The 14,738-nt window shown below is 45.3% G+C and overlaps 1 protein-coding gene and 1 long non-coding RNA gene across 13 annotated transcripts in view; one reads left to right on the top strand and one right to left on the bottom strand.

The window, feature by feature from the left end:
• Positions 1–12,271, top strand: part of LPIN1 (lipin 1) — a 112,474-nt gene extending 100,203 nt beyond the window's left edge. For all 12 annotated transcript variants that reach the window (XM_019751161.3, XM_074331697.2, XM_074331698.2 and 9 more), the window contains 3 exons: positions 4,386–4,500; positions 5,813–5,916; positions 8,903–12,271. In XM_019751161.3, the coding sequence (XP_019606720.3) occupies positions 4,386–4,500; positions 5,813–5,916; positions 8,903–9,062 (379 nt within the window). In that variant the 3' untranslated portion in view covers positions 9,063–12,271. The remainder of the gene's footprint in view (positions 1–4,385; positions 4,501–5,812; positions 5,917–8,902) is intronic.
• Positions 12,272–12,722: 451 nt separating this feature from the next.
• Positions 12,723–13,984, bottom strand: LOC109458136 (uncharacterized). Its single transcript, XR_002139150.3, has 3 exons — positions 13,200–13,984; positions 12,860–12,998; positions 12,723–12,773 (listed from the first exon to the last, which is right to left on the bottom strand). It is a non-coding gene; the product is annotated as an uncharacterized LOC109458136 (long non-coding RNA).
• Positions 13,985–14,738: the final 754 nt, after the last annotated feature.

Below are 14,738 nucleotides of genomic sequence, written 5' to 3'. Positions count from 1 at the left end.
CAATGAAAAGCTTTGTCATGATTTTGCCTCAGCAGAGGACCAGATTAGCGGCTTGTTGCTGCTAGCCATGCAAATAGTGCAAACATCCAGATGGGCCCAAACGCCATGCTGATTGCTCTTGAGTATTTTGCCTCAGCTCTAGAGCTACACTTTTGTCGTGCGGGAGACCCTGCTCGCTGCGCCATTTGTTGTGCAGGGAAGCCTGTGGGGTCTCTGGTCCCGCTCCCCACATAACGCAGGATACAGTGAGGCCAAAAAGGAACACCCAGGGAGCCATAGGTAGGGGAGTCATACCACTGTATTCTCTCTGGCGGCACTATACTCTCAATGGAGGCTGGATCCACACTGTCTGCAACCAGCCATCCTAACTGCAATCCGTGCTTGCCAGCCCAGCCACCATCTTCTTGCTAGCCCCCATTCTTCTTCTTTCTGCTAGCGTAGCCACAGCAGTTATATTAGTGGCCAATGGCTCACTGGTTACAGCTGATGCCCAACTAGCCACAGCTGATGGCCATGCAATCACAGTTGATGGCCATTTACTACCTGAGCCAGCACCTGTCTATGTGAGGCCGAGAGCCTGGAAACTTCTTTCTGGGGCTCTGCCCCCACAACTTTCCATCACAGCTTTCTTTTGTGTGAGTAGTGGTTTGTTTTTGTTTTTGTTTTCCTGTAGAAAAAGATCTCACATTGAAACGTACACATTCTGCGGAGAAAATTCAGGTTAAAACTATGGGTGCCATAGTGTATTTCAAGTCCTAAGAGCTGTGATGACTGTAGATCTCAATAGAAATCCTAATATTTTAATGAGATGTCCCTGAGCTGTGTCTACAGTTTGCAACAAGCTTCTGAGTAGCATGTTTTACGTACTATGGCTTGGCTAGGCAAAGTAAAAAGATGACATTTTTACTGTCCTACCACTAAATACGATTGAAGGTGATCCTTTTCGGTTTTTCCTTATTTAAATCTATTTGTCCAAGATCTGTTACTTTTTCCTTGTGAGCAATTATTTAAAAACAGAAAGTTAAAGCTCTCGGGAGCTGGAGGTGCTCCTATGGCCATGGCACAGCTTGGTCCTTCCTAGCAGTGCATTCTAGCCAGCACCGTTCTGTGTGCAGCTGTCCTGCAGGTTTTCTAGAATTAATGGGTAAATGCCGTGAGCACGGGTGACCTTCCCTAGCAAGAGACTTTAACTGGGTACAGCTCTGACTCTGCTGCCTGGGTTTAAACTGGAACAAACGAGAAGTGTGGTGGGCGGATGTGGGTGGAACACAGGCGGCAGAAATAAGCTCTCAGCATGGGGTACAGAGAGGGTTCTGTGGTGGGGCCCCGGGGCCCCGCGTGCTGATGCTGTTGGCGACTAATTACTGGTGTGACAAGCAGGTGCTACCCTTTCCCGGGTCTGTTTCTTTAACTGCTAGATGACAGGGTTGGATTAGAGGATCTCCATGGTTCTTTCAGGACTAAAGTACTATGATTCTAGGAAATACGTCTGAAGAAGTTGAGAGAATCTACTATTTCACACACCTAATCTTTTGGTTCACGAGCTTCTCCTGTTGATGTAGAAATTGGCTTTGAGTCGTGTGATTTTTTTTTTTTTTTTTTTTTTTTAGTTACCTGCCCTGTGTGGTTGTGGTGACAGAGCTCTTCAGATCATTTTCACAAACACTCTATTAGCACAATGCACATTCCTAATAAGTGTGGCTCCCCTCTCATGAGGAAGGGGTGTCACTGATGAGAGATAGACAGACAGGGTTACACAGATTAACTTTTGTTAATTCTCATGACTCTGAGTTACTGGACGGATTTGAACTTCCAGAGTTAGTTAGGCAGTAACTGTGTGTGTGTGTGTGTGTGTGTGTGTGTGTGTGTGTGTGTGTGTATGTGTGTAAGAGAAAGGGAGAGAGATTGAAGCAGGAAGTTGATTTTATATGATTTTCCCCCAGTGGACTGAACTTTGAGACTTAAAAATCATACGATCGTTGCTAAGAAAGTAGATCTTAAAAGTTCTCCTCACAAGAAAAACAAGTGATAGCTGAGTGCGGTGATGGATGTAAGCTAGACTTACCGTGGTGATCATTTTGCAGATATACACTTAGCAAGTCATTGATGGTGTTCACCTGAAACTAATGTTATATGTCAATTATGTCTTAGTAAAAAAAATAATACAGTCACTCACACACTTATAAGAGTCCTGAGATTAAAATGTAAGGCCCTTAGTCTTAAAGAGGGCTCTGGAGTCCACAGAAGTCAGTGCAGAGCCAGGACAGGCCATTGGGTCTTTCAACGCTCAGTTTGGTGCTCTGTCATCATTGTCACCATCACCATCACCATCACCATCATCATCATCTTCTACATTACGTTCTGAGCGGGTACAGAGAATATTTCTCAAATACATGCGAGGTATAAAGGATAACCAAACAGTGAGCACCAGCGACCCATAGCCCAGTAAGAGCTAAAGGCCATGTCATTACACTGAAGTCCCAGTTGCTCCCATCCCCGCCCCCTCGGGGTCATGGTAACCGTTATCCCTGAATCTTGTGTGAATCATCCCTTGCTTTTCTTAATAGTTTTATCACATATATTTGTAATCCTAACCAATATGTTTAATTGTGCACACTCGGGGACTTCATATAGACAATTTGTATATTCTCCTGGAGCTTGCCCTTTTCACTCAATATTACGTTCCCAAGATTGCTGAGTGCCCCTGTTAACTCATTCATTTTGGCTTCTGTGTAGTATCCTGACGTACAGATCCTCCACAGTTCATTTGTCCTTTGTACTGTCAATGGGGACTTGAGTCATTTCCAGGTTTTTGCTATTAAAAGCAGTGCTTCCTGTGTGTGTCCTCTGGAGACACATGTGATAGTTGCTCCAAGCTACACACTTAGGAGTGAAATTTCTAGGCCACGGAGCATACATGTATTCAGCTTTATTAGGTCATTCCAAGCTGTTTTCCAGAGAAGCTGAACCACTTTGTGCCTCGACAGCATATGCAACTGTTCCACTTGCTCTGCTTTCTTGCCTACATGTTGTCAGCTGTTTACATTTTTGCTAGTCTGGTGGGTATGAAATGTCTCTCTCTTCATACGTTTACTGGCCATTGGGGCTTCATCTTCTGTGAAGCGCTTGCTCAGATCTTTCCTCCATTTTTCTTTTTGATTTGTAAGAGTGCGTTATAGATTCTATATATGGAGCTTTTGTTAGGAGTGCTGCAAATGTCTTTCCCCAGTTTATGGCTTTGATGAACATAAATTCTTGGTTTCGTGTAGTTGAACATATCATCGCCACTATAGTTTGTGCTTTATGTGTGTCTGTGTGTATTAAAAAAGGCTTCCCTGGGGGCGGCCGGATGGCTCAGTTGGTTAGAGCGTAGTGCTCATAACACCAAGGTGGCCAGTTCGATTCCCACATGGGCCAGTGAGCTGCAACCTCCACAACTAGATTGAAAACAACGACTTGACTTGGAGCTGATGGGTCCTGGAAAAACACATTGTTCCCAATATTCTCCAATAAAAAAAAAAGTCTTCTCTGACCTGTGGGCATAAAGATGGTCTCCTACCTTTTCTCTAAAGGTGTTGCTTTTCGCAGTGAGACCAATAATCCACTGGAATTGATTTTTGTACATAAAGTACAGGAGGGGGTCCATTTCCTTTTTCTTTCTTTCTCCTTATAGGGACATTCAGTTGCCCCAACACCAGTCACTGAAAAGACTGCCCTTTCCCCTGCTTTGAATTGTCACTGTGGTCGTACATCAAGTGTCTGTAAATGTGTGTTTCTGCTTCTCGCCTTTGCTCTTCTATGTAGCCATTAGAATCAAGTTCCATGAAAATATACAGACAAAAACCTGTTGAGAGTTTGATTGAAATTACAATAGATCAATTTAGGGAGAATTAGTATCTCCTTGTGATATCGAATCTTCCAGTTCAATTATACGGTGAGCTTCTTCATTTATTTAGGTCTTCTCTACTATATTTTAATGAAGTTTTTTTTAAATTATTTAGAATTTTTACACTGACATTCCTGAACAAGACTTTGCTTATATTTTTCTTCATGTCTTGATTTTGAGGTTATGCTAGCCTCATATAGCGAGCTTGGGGCTGTTCTCTCTTTTTCTATGCTCTAGAGTTCTTTCTTCTTTGGGTGGCTGGGGCACGTCTCAGGTGCAATCCCTTGACTTCAGTATTTTCTTTGTGCGAAGATTTGCAAGTCCGATTCCCTTTCTGTTTAGAGCTCTTCGGGGCCAGCTGAGCTGACTTATGTATATTTAACCTCTGAAGAGATGAGTGTTTTTAGTGTCATAGCATCTTCGAGAGTTAAAAATAGTTTGATGCTAATGAAGCTTATTCTCTCATGCTGACCCATTATTTATTTGTTTGTTTTAACAGAGAAGTGATTGAAAAGAAGCCAGAAAAGTTTAAAGTACAGTGTTTGACAGACATCAAGAACCTGTTTTTTCCAAATACAGAACCTTTTTATGCTGCTTTTGGAAACCGACCGGCTGTAAGTAGTCGATGGGGTATCTGAGAGCTCTGGGAAGTCCTGTCTTTTTTGACAGCTCATCTGAGGGGCTGGCCTGGGTTATGTGAAGCCAGACTCTTAGTCCTACTGGAAAGAGCTGGTTAAGGGCCGTTTGCCTACGTCTAAAGGCAAGAGGATGGTAAATCATTTCATGCCCTCTAGCTTTCTTTGAAGGTTGGTTAGTGAGTTTTAGTTTGAAGCATGAAATGTGGGCCTAAGAACATCAAATTCTAAATTACTTGCTAAATTAGTAAAAAAACAACACTAAATAGGATTATACCCTTCCAACCAGGAAGGATCCTCAAAGCCAATCCTTAGCACAGTGGTGAATTGAGTGTTGCAAGTTTTAAGAGTACAGTCGTACCCCCTTATCCATAGTTTTGCTTTCTGTGGTTTCAGTTACCTCTGGTCAACCACAGTCTGGAAATATTAAATGGAAAATTCCAGAAATAAACAATTCATACATTTTTAACTTGTGCGTGGTTCTGAATAGTGTGATGAAACCTCACGAAGGCCCACTCTGCCCCACCCAGGACCAGTCATCCCTTTGTGCGACATCCTCACTGTAGACGCCACCCGCCTGTTAGTCACTTAGTAGCCCTCTCGCTGGGTCATTAGATCACTGTTGAGGTATCACAGGGCTTGCGTTCAAGTCACCCTTATTTTACTTAATAACGCCACATTCACATAACTTTTATTACAGTATATTGTTATAATTGTTCTATTTTATTATTGCTTATGGTTATTAATCTCCTGTGCCTAATTTATAAATTAAACTTTATCATAGGTATGTATGTATAGGAAGAAAAATAGCATATATAGGGATTTGATACTATCTGCAATTTTAGGCACCCACAGGGGATCTTGGAACATATCCCCGGTGGATAAGGGCGGACCACTATATTGTTTCATATGGTAAAAGAAATGCTTGGAGGTTGTGTGTGTTCCGCCCCAATTTGCTGGAAAGTTCAGTGTTCTGGAGAATAGAGTTCGGTGCTAACTTCCCAGTAAGAAAATTTTCCTAGTTCTTCCCAGTAAGAAAATGTTAGGACTGCAGGGGGTATGACGGGTGGTCCATTTTTTAATTCCATTCCTGAATAAACAAAGTGGGGCCCAGAAGGGAAAACTAATTTAATATTAATAGTTTCACATCCAGAGATATTCTTTCTCTACACTAGCTGGTTGATGAAATTAGTTCTGGTTAATGAGAATTTTGTGCTATCATCAAATCCAAAATATCATGGATTTGTATTTACAACAAACTCTTTTTTTCCTAACACCTTACCAAACACAGGACGTGTATTCGTACAAGCAAGTGGGAGTGTCTTTGAACAGAATATTCACTGTCAATCCCAAAGGAGAGCTCGTGCAGGAGCACGCGAAGACCAACATCTCCTCGTGAGTACCCCCGGCATTCCGTGTGATTACTGCGTCCTCAGCACCGTGTCACCACAAGCTTAATCTCGGAACGCTCTGCTGCTGTTTGCAGTATAACTTTTGGTCCTCTGTTGCCTATATTTTAATTTTCAATTCTTACAAGGAAACCATATTTTAACTCCTCCTACTTTGTCCAAAATTTAATTTTTGGACAATCTGGATTAAATCAGATCCCGTCTGGGTCAAAAATTTAAACTAGTGGTTACATTCTGCTACAGAGTTGGAATTGAATGAATTTGAAAACTAGTAGTTTCAATTTGCCAAGTTAGGTTTGAAAGCCTAGAATGCGAATTAAAAATATATCTAAATTGAAATATCATGTCAGGCTGTATTTAAAGATGAGGAACTGTATATCCCTTCACATCCTGGCCTGTAATAATAATCTCACCGAAGCATTGCTGTGTAATTGTAAGAATTCCTTACATAGTTTTGGTCGCAGCCCAGTTTCTTGGAGGCAGGGGGCTGAAATGGGTGACTGCTTGTAATGAGGTGTCCTGGTTGGCTGTAGAATCTCTTTTGGACCTTGATGTATCTCACTTTGGGTTCCTAACTTCTTACAAGGGAGAGTGTTTTCCCATCCCATGTGTTGGGAGCTTTGCCCCCTGGGTGACATCAGGCAGACAGGCATCCCCCTGCCTTGTTGATTACAGAGGCTGCCCCTCTTTTGGCCCGATCTGTGCAGACCCAGATAACAGCTTCTGGCCCCGGTGACCCCAGGGGGCCTGCTGGAGCCTCTGTCAGGTGGAAGAGTTGGAATGGGCGAGCCTGGGTCTCCTCCAGGTGTCTCCTGTGGCTTCAGGTAGATTAGAGATCTAGGTTCCCCAGAGCAGATTGTCACTTTGAAGGTGCTCCTGGTGTGAGCTGGAGTCTAAGCCAGGTTAATCAGGGCAGCCCTAGAAGAGCAGCGGCAGGGGACCGACCCCTTTCTCAGCCCTTTCCTAGTAGTTTCTTCTTCCTCCCAAGTGCTAAGTGGTCGCCCCTGCCAACGTCACAGTTCCCCGTCCCCCCTCATTCCCCAGCCCAGCACATTCCCATGTGACAGGCTTTCCTCCAACTGGAGAAGATCTGGTGGGTTTTTATTTAGGGTTCAAAAGAACTCTCAACCGATGAGACACTGCCCAGAAATGACAAAGGTTTCTGCCAGGCAGCAGTCGAGTGAGTGGCAGGTCTTGTCATAAGAGGCTGGGGAAGAGGGACTCCAGCATCTACGAGGGTTTGCCCAGGAGGTCTCTGAGCCTCTCCGATTCACAGACTCTGGAGTTAAAATGATTGTCTGGGCCTTGGTGTATCTCTGAGTGGGAGAAAACCTTACATATTGTCTTACGGCTGGACTGGGAGAGGTGGCTGTTCCTGTGAGAGAGTGACTCTCCTTCCCCAGAAAAGCACATGCTTTTGTCTGGCACTGAACCTGGTATAGCCATATCCAAGGCGAGTGCGTACCTGCCCGTCGGAACCTGGGACACTGTCTCTGAGAAGTCATCTGAAGTATCTTGAGAGGGTAGGCTCCCCTGCTGGGTGGGATGCCCCTGCTCTCTTTCTTTGCATTTATGCCCCTAAAGGAGCCCTGTGCGGGGAAGGGCCTCCAACAGAGCCACAAGAAGGAGCTCCCAGCGGGTTTGGGTCTTGTGCCCCCACACCCTGGTGGCGAGCGCTGAGCTGCTCCCTGTGAGGACTGCCACCTCCCACAGCCACAAAACTCAAACAAGTAGGTCTTAAAGCCAGGAGGTATTTTAAACATTTGTTTCAATCCCCAGGAAAGACATAATTCTTGCTTGTTAAGAGACGTTTTTTTTTTTTCCATTTTGTGCAAGCATGTTTCTTAGAAGCCTTTTGGAGGTCCTTTATTAAATACACACATTCCTCCCTATTTCTAAGTTATTTTGTGCCTCAGAACAGTCTAATTTCTGGAGTTTGTATATGCAGAAAGCCCCTTTGGGTTCTCAGCAAACTGGAACTGGAGAGGGACCCAGTGACTGAGGGAGGACTCGGGGGACATGCGGAGAGGCCTGGGCTTGTCACAGTTTTTGGTTGGAGGCGCCTGGAGGTCTGAAAATGCATGTTCAGTTCGGCAGCTTGCTTTTTGTAGAGTAGGCCACAGAAACTAATATGCAACAACTTCTTGAGAATAGACAGAAAACAGAGGGAGGGAGTTGCAGGGAGCATTGAAAAACACGGATCTGTTCCAGGCCATACTCTAGGAAGATGAAGGGCCTGAGGCCCAGAGAGGGTGAGACACTTGCCTCAGGTTCCACAGCAGTAAGGCAGGAGTGGATCCCAGGTCTCTTGACCCTCCTGCCAATGAGGCCTTTACTTCCTAAGGCCAATAATTAGCCAGGACTAATTATTTCCTAATGTTAACAATGTACTGTTGAATACATTTATTGAGCGTCCAGTATGCTTTATTTCACTGTTGCATACATTTAACTTGACTCTCATTATGTATACTTTGGCATAGTGTTCCCTTCCTTCCCTTTACAGCTGAGGATATTGTGGTTTAGAGAGATAAAGCCATTTGCCCAAGATCACACAGTTAGTAAATGGCAGAGCCGAAGGTCAAATCCGTGTCTTCTTAACCCCAGGGCCCAGAGTCTTTTCGTGGCACAGTGGAGCAGTCTCAGCTTGATGCCGCAGCTGCAGCAGGTGGCTGTCCCTCTGCCATGCTGACTGACTTATTCCTGTCCCCCTTTGCTTCTGATCTGCCCTTCTTCTCAGTCCTTCGTGCCAAGTTAGGTCCCACCTGCCTCGCCCGTGGAGCCTTCGCTGACTCCCGCTTGGTACCCCCTTTGATTTCCTATAAAGTGGTGAGGAATTATTCTAGAATACCCTCTGTTGTGTTAACCCCTGAAGTCTGTTCCTCGGGGTCCTAGATTTCTCCTGACTTCCAGGCACAGCCCGGGGAGCGTGGCAGGTGTTCCTCAGGGCAGTGACGTTGTCCGTTTCCTTCCAGGTATGTGAGACTCTGTGAAGTGGTTGACCACGTTTTCCCATTGCTGAAAAGAAGCCATTCTTCGGACTTCCCCTGCTCAGACACTTTCAGTAATTTCACCTTTTGGAGAGAGCCACTGCCACCTTTTGAAAACCAAGATGTTCATTCTGCCTCAGCATGACGTGTTCCAAGCAACTTCCTGCTATCATACGAAGACCGGGTCCCCCATTAAAGGATAGGTTTTGGGGGCCGCGGAGCAGAGCTCAGGGCCTGGTGTGCAGTCATTTGCTTACCAGCAGTGAGAGCTGAGATGCATTGTGTCCTTCCCCGCTGCCCTGGGGGCTGACATTTCTGAGTGACATATGAACGGTGTACTTTACAGGCCAGGAGTCGGATGCATTAATGGTGTGGAGGGCATTCCTCAGTGTGGCATAAAGCCAGTGGCGACACTGTGCTTCCGGCCTGCCCCAGGGCATCACTGGCTCACCGGCACTGTGGCCTGTGCAAGCTGGGCAGAGCTGGCTGCTACGGGGCCCGCTGATGACAGCATCACCTGAGGAACGCCAGATGTGCATGACTTTTGGTAGAGTAGGGGGCATGTTTCCACTATGGCAGTTTGTACCACATGTTCTGTGCACGGCGGGGGGGGGGGGGCCCGTGCGGGGTCATGTGACGTGAGTCTGGGGTCTTGGAAGGGACTCCAAACCTGGGTTTTGGCCTCGTGGATGTTCCCTTGCAGTATTTGCCGACTGGTCTAATTTTTTAGGTGATAAGTTCTTTTCTTTAATTCCTTTGGTTGAACATAACCTATGTAAATGGGATAGTCCCTCCCCTTGCCCCCCTTTTTTCTGTGGCTCAAGGCTGGAGTTTTTAATGCCTTAATGCATCTGTGGCAGACATTTTATTTCGAATGTGCTTTGTCTAGCTCTCTGTAACTTTGCAATGCCTTAAGTTTAGACTGTAGTAAATATTACTAAGACACTGTGCCAGCAGCCTTTTATCAGCAAGGTGGTGCTGAGAACGTGGGCTTGAACAGAGCTGATGCCAAATGGTAATTAAGGCTCTCAAAGGAAACTGGTTGGTTTTAGGGAAATAGTTTCAAGAAGTTAAATTATATTCTCTGTAGATATTATTATTTATTACTTTACTCTGGGTTACCGTTATAAGCATTTTAGTCATATTCTTTCTATTATAACTGTCACTAATACATTAAAAAGATCTACGTTAGACTATCCAAAGAGCCTTATTCTATATGTCTTACCAACACTGACCTTTTGAGATTTATGAGTGACACTCTTTATTTTCCTTAGCTTTTTCCACCCAAGGGCGAGTGCAAGTAATAATTTGAGGGACACTCTTTTAAGCCGGTAGAAGATTATTCTCTTACTTGTTTATTAAATTGGCTTGTGGAGAGAACAATTTGAAAAATGAAAGAGTTATTTTGGTAAAAGATTTTTGCTTTACTTTTTGAAATATTATTTTTCTAAAGAGCATTTTGCTCCAATGATTGAAATGCTTTCCTATTTAAATGGCCTTGCTAGAGTCAAGGGAGGCAAAAAAAAAAAGGAACAGTTGAACGAAATTCTACTCTTTCTGTGAAAGAAGACGCAGAGGTGTTGTCTCCATGCAGTTGGTGGGCTGTTAGCAGTGGATGCCTTTTATGAACCGTCCGTGTGCCCCACAGAGAAAGGCAGACATACGTGTGTAGTCAATCGCACATTTGCATGGAAATATAAACACGCATGTGCAGTTTCCCTTTTGGAGGCACTAAGAATAAGGAACAATAGTCCTGCCTTCACCACTCTGGGCTTATTCATTAGTGAGCTTTAGAGGCTGCATTGATTCTGTCACGGGGGTGTTTGGGGGTGAATTTGAACTGTTGGGTAGTAACTGTAGGTCTGCGGAGGCTGACAGAGTGTCTTCTCGCGCTGGGAGGAGTTTGGCTGCGAGTGGCTCAGGAATCCCTCCTGCCCTTGCCGTCGTCAGGACAAGCGGCTGTAGTCCTCGCTCCATACAGCTGTGACAGCTGGCCCCCTAAGCTTCCACAGCACTGCACACTGAGCCAGAGCACGCCTGCCTTCCAGAAAGTCAGACTCAGATCCGTGTCAAGTTCAGAGTGGGACCCCCAGAGAGGCTGTAACATTCACACCTGCCTGTGGCTTTGGAAAACGAGATGTGGCCACGGCAGCACTCACACATATGTGAGTTGGTTTATCTGTTTACACGACTATAACCAACAACTCATGGTCACGTGCTGGAGCCCTGCCCTTGGACCACACATTTCCAAGCTGTGCTAGGGAAACGAGTCACTTCCTAGTGACGGGTCATCAAATGTTCACCACATTGTGATGGAGAAAAATATATGTACCTGGTACATTAGAGAAATGATTGCACCTCCAAAGAGAATTCCGTTTTCAATTTTAGGTTTGCAGCACTACTTTAAATATATTTTTATTTATAGCACTCGGTCTGTATGTGTATATGCTGGTGCAATGATAAAAATCACTGTACTACTTCATTGTGTTGTGCTGGCTGCAAAGCTAGAAGATATTGTAATAAACGAGATCGATGACAGACTTCTCTGAAAATGAGGCGTGTGAATTTTAAATGGTTTTTGGTAAGTGATTAAGTTGCTGAGTTTCTAGTGTGTGATATCAAACAGATGATTTTATTCTCAAAAAAAAAAAAAGTTAAGGCTATGAACTGTTTGGAATACGTGGAATAAAAGAGCCAGTCTTTTCTGGTGTCTTTGGTAAAACACCCGCCTTCCGTGTGCACTTGGGAGGAAAGGAGGGTACAGAGGAAAAGGAGAGGGCTACACCCCGGGGTGCATCCCACCTGAGGGGATTGGCTTGGGAACGGGGTGGTTTCACTTACACGTTGTACATGGAGTGCTTCCAGGGCCTGGCCCGAAATCAGTGTTTCCCACGTGTCTGTTACATAAGCGGGTTCTGTTCTGTGTACTTTTATGAGATGGTTAATCAGCTGTGGCCATGAGAGAAGATACCGGCGAGGCTCAGGAAAACCAACTTTATTATACTCACAGGTCCGAGGAATGGGAGACAGGCCACGCCATGCCACGCAGGGCCACGTGGGGAAGCACCAGGGTGATCAGGAGGCAGAAGACAGGAGTGAGGGGACAGCCTAGGCTTTATTGGGGTTCGTGCAGGAAAGGCAGGGCCAGGCAGGGTGAACAGTTTGGGATTGGCTAGGCTGACGAGTTTCATTGGCCTCTAAGTGATAGGGCTGGTGACTGCTGCCTGGCTCTGGCCCTGGGATGATGAAGGCAGAGGGATATTGCCTGCTGGGGTGCACGGGCCAGAAAGGGGGTCATGCATATCCCAGGCATGCTCCAGTCGTGCCCTTTGCTACCTCTTAAGAAATGGCTAGCCACTCTCTCGTCAGCAAGAAAGGCTTTTTTAAGATGTAAGACACTCTAATAACATACAGAAAATAAAAGTACAAACAGTTCAGTTTCCCTTGCCTCACATTCACTGTCCTCAGTTTCTGGACTCTTCCTTCTCTGTGGTATATTGATTCATTTTTCATTTTGAACAAACCCATCAAAACCCTTGACTACTTCACCCAGATCACTTAAAAACTGTCATAATTCCTATTGATTTTGTGCATTATCGACATGCCTGAGACGTCCTATTGATTTACCTGCGTCAGCCTAAGTGTTTTTGGAATAATTGTAAGAGCCTGGGGCCCTAAATGCTTAAAAGATGGCCACACAGGATACCAGGCTGAGCTCCCTGTGAAGCCCAGATCCAAACAGGTCACCTCTGGGCCTCTGGAGAATTCATGCTTGTGTATTCTGAAAACAAAACGAACCCTCTCATTTGGTTGAACATCAGATTTATTCCAACTCCATTTCAGATTGTAAACTTATCTGTAAAATAAAAATTAGCATAAGCTGTTGTATTAGATCTGATGATCCCCAACTGCTCCCACTTCCCCCCTTTCTCCCAGGGGTACCTCTAAGCTGTGCTGTTCTCATCCCGTTGAGCAGGGCAGGGAGGGTGGATGGGCCTCCCATCTCTTGCCTAAACGAAGAGAAGGTGGTTGAAATGCCATTAGGATCTCCTTCTTGCTTCTGACCCCTTTCCAGCTGCTGCTGCAATCGAAGGTGGTAAAATGACATTACTATTGCAAGAAGGCTTGGTGCCTGAAGGAAACTAGAATAGGACCAAACAGAAGTTCTGAAAGTCAGCAGGCCCCAAATGGCCACCTGGGGGCACAATCCTTTTTGGTTTGGAGGCACAGCTGTTAAAAACATTGTCTGGGCTTGACGAAGGCCCCTCCCCATAGAGCTTACCTTGGAGATAAGCCAGGTGTGTAGTGGGCTTGTGGGGAGGCGGAGGGGTTCCTTAAGGGACTGACTGACTGGGTACCAAAGCGCCTCCAGTTGGTACAGCTGAAGGTCAGACATCACTGACTGGCTTGGAGGAGGGAGCAGTTTGTGGCTGTTTGTTGTTCAGGTCTGAGAATCGTTTAGGTTTGTGGTTCTCAAAGTGTAGTCTTGGGGCCTGCAGCTCCAGCGTCCCGTCGCTTGTTAGAAAAGCATGTTCTTGGGCCCCAGCCTCGACCTGGATCAAACTGGGTGTGCGGCCCGTACCTGTGTTAATGGATCCTCCCCAGATACCAATACACACGCAAGTTCCAGGTGGTCCACCTGAGGTCTGGGTCCTGGGTCCAGCTCCCAGGGAGCTGCTTCTGTATTGCGGCCGCTGACGTCTAACTTGAATCTTGCCTGACCAGAGCCACAGAAAGGATCTGCTGACGGAGGGAGGCGCCTGGAAACCCAATACAGGGGCTTGATTGAGTCACAAGATGTCCTGAGCCTTCTATGCACAGCTGCCGGCCCTAGCCACCTTCCTGGGCATCTCAGTGTGAGCAGGGTCCTGGCTGGGAAGGAATTCCGCCTGTGACCAGGTGGGGCAGCTCAGTGCATGTGAACCAGCAGGCCTGGGCTGTGCCCAGCTTCCTGATGGCTCCCTTTCTCCCCCAAATTGTCAGAGCCTGAAGGTGCTGTCCTGATGCCAGCGATCTTTTCACTGGTGCAGGAAGTCCATTCAGCCCTGCATTGCTTTTAATGAGTTTTGCAAGCAAGTGGCCTCTTCCGGTGACTCATTCTGCCTTTTGTGCACCGGAGATTGTGGTTTTAAGTTTCACTTTGGAAAGTAACCACTACTTCTGCTGCTTTCTCCACTGCTGGAATCCAAACAAGTTACATTCATTTTGCAACAAAGAAATGTAAATGCAGGCAGCCAGTCATATTTCTGCTCTGATTGTAAAAACATCCTTTTCCGAGATGGATGACAGAGCCAAGCATAAGAAGAAACGGTTTGTATTTTCAAGTAACATATTCATTTGGGAACTTCATATTTTTCCTTCCAGAGTGGCTGGACCGTTTCGCTTTTGTTCTTTGTCTTTTTGATCCATATTTCAGGGCTATCCTAAAAATAAATAGCATTTTCTGGTTGAGTGAGGCAGTTCACTTCTGATTTATTAAGACAGTTCTGCACAAAAGTTTGTGTACTTCCATACAGCACACAAAAGATACGTATATACAGTACAATAGTTTTCATCTGGACTTTCCACAGAAATCAGTGTATGGTACCTGAAAGGTGAATTTCTCAGGAGGAGACAGCCTGTGTTACTTGGACAAACAACAATGTAGCCCTTTTTCTCCAATTTGAATGATATCGTCATCTTCAGAATGTTAGCGTTGAACTAAATTATTCTATAATTTTACTTAAGTATGTACAAACATAAAACAGTCACTCTTATACATTAAATCAAACCAAAATGCATTTACAATTCAGTGCAGGTAAAACGATAGGGTGGATAAAAT

Source organism: Rhinolophus sinicus, chromosome 2, assembly GCF_057876585.1.
Source record: "Rhinolophus sinicus isolate RSI-liver-muscle chromosome 2, RSI-T2T, whole genome shotgun sequence".
Classification (NCBI taxonomy): domain Eukaryota; kingdom Metazoa; phylum Chordata; class Mammalia; order Chiroptera; family Rhinolophidae; genus Rhinolophus; species Rhinolophus sinicus.
The sequence above is the reverse complement of the archived record's forward strand: the minus strand, read 5'-3'. Positions and strand labels throughout refer to the sequence as shown.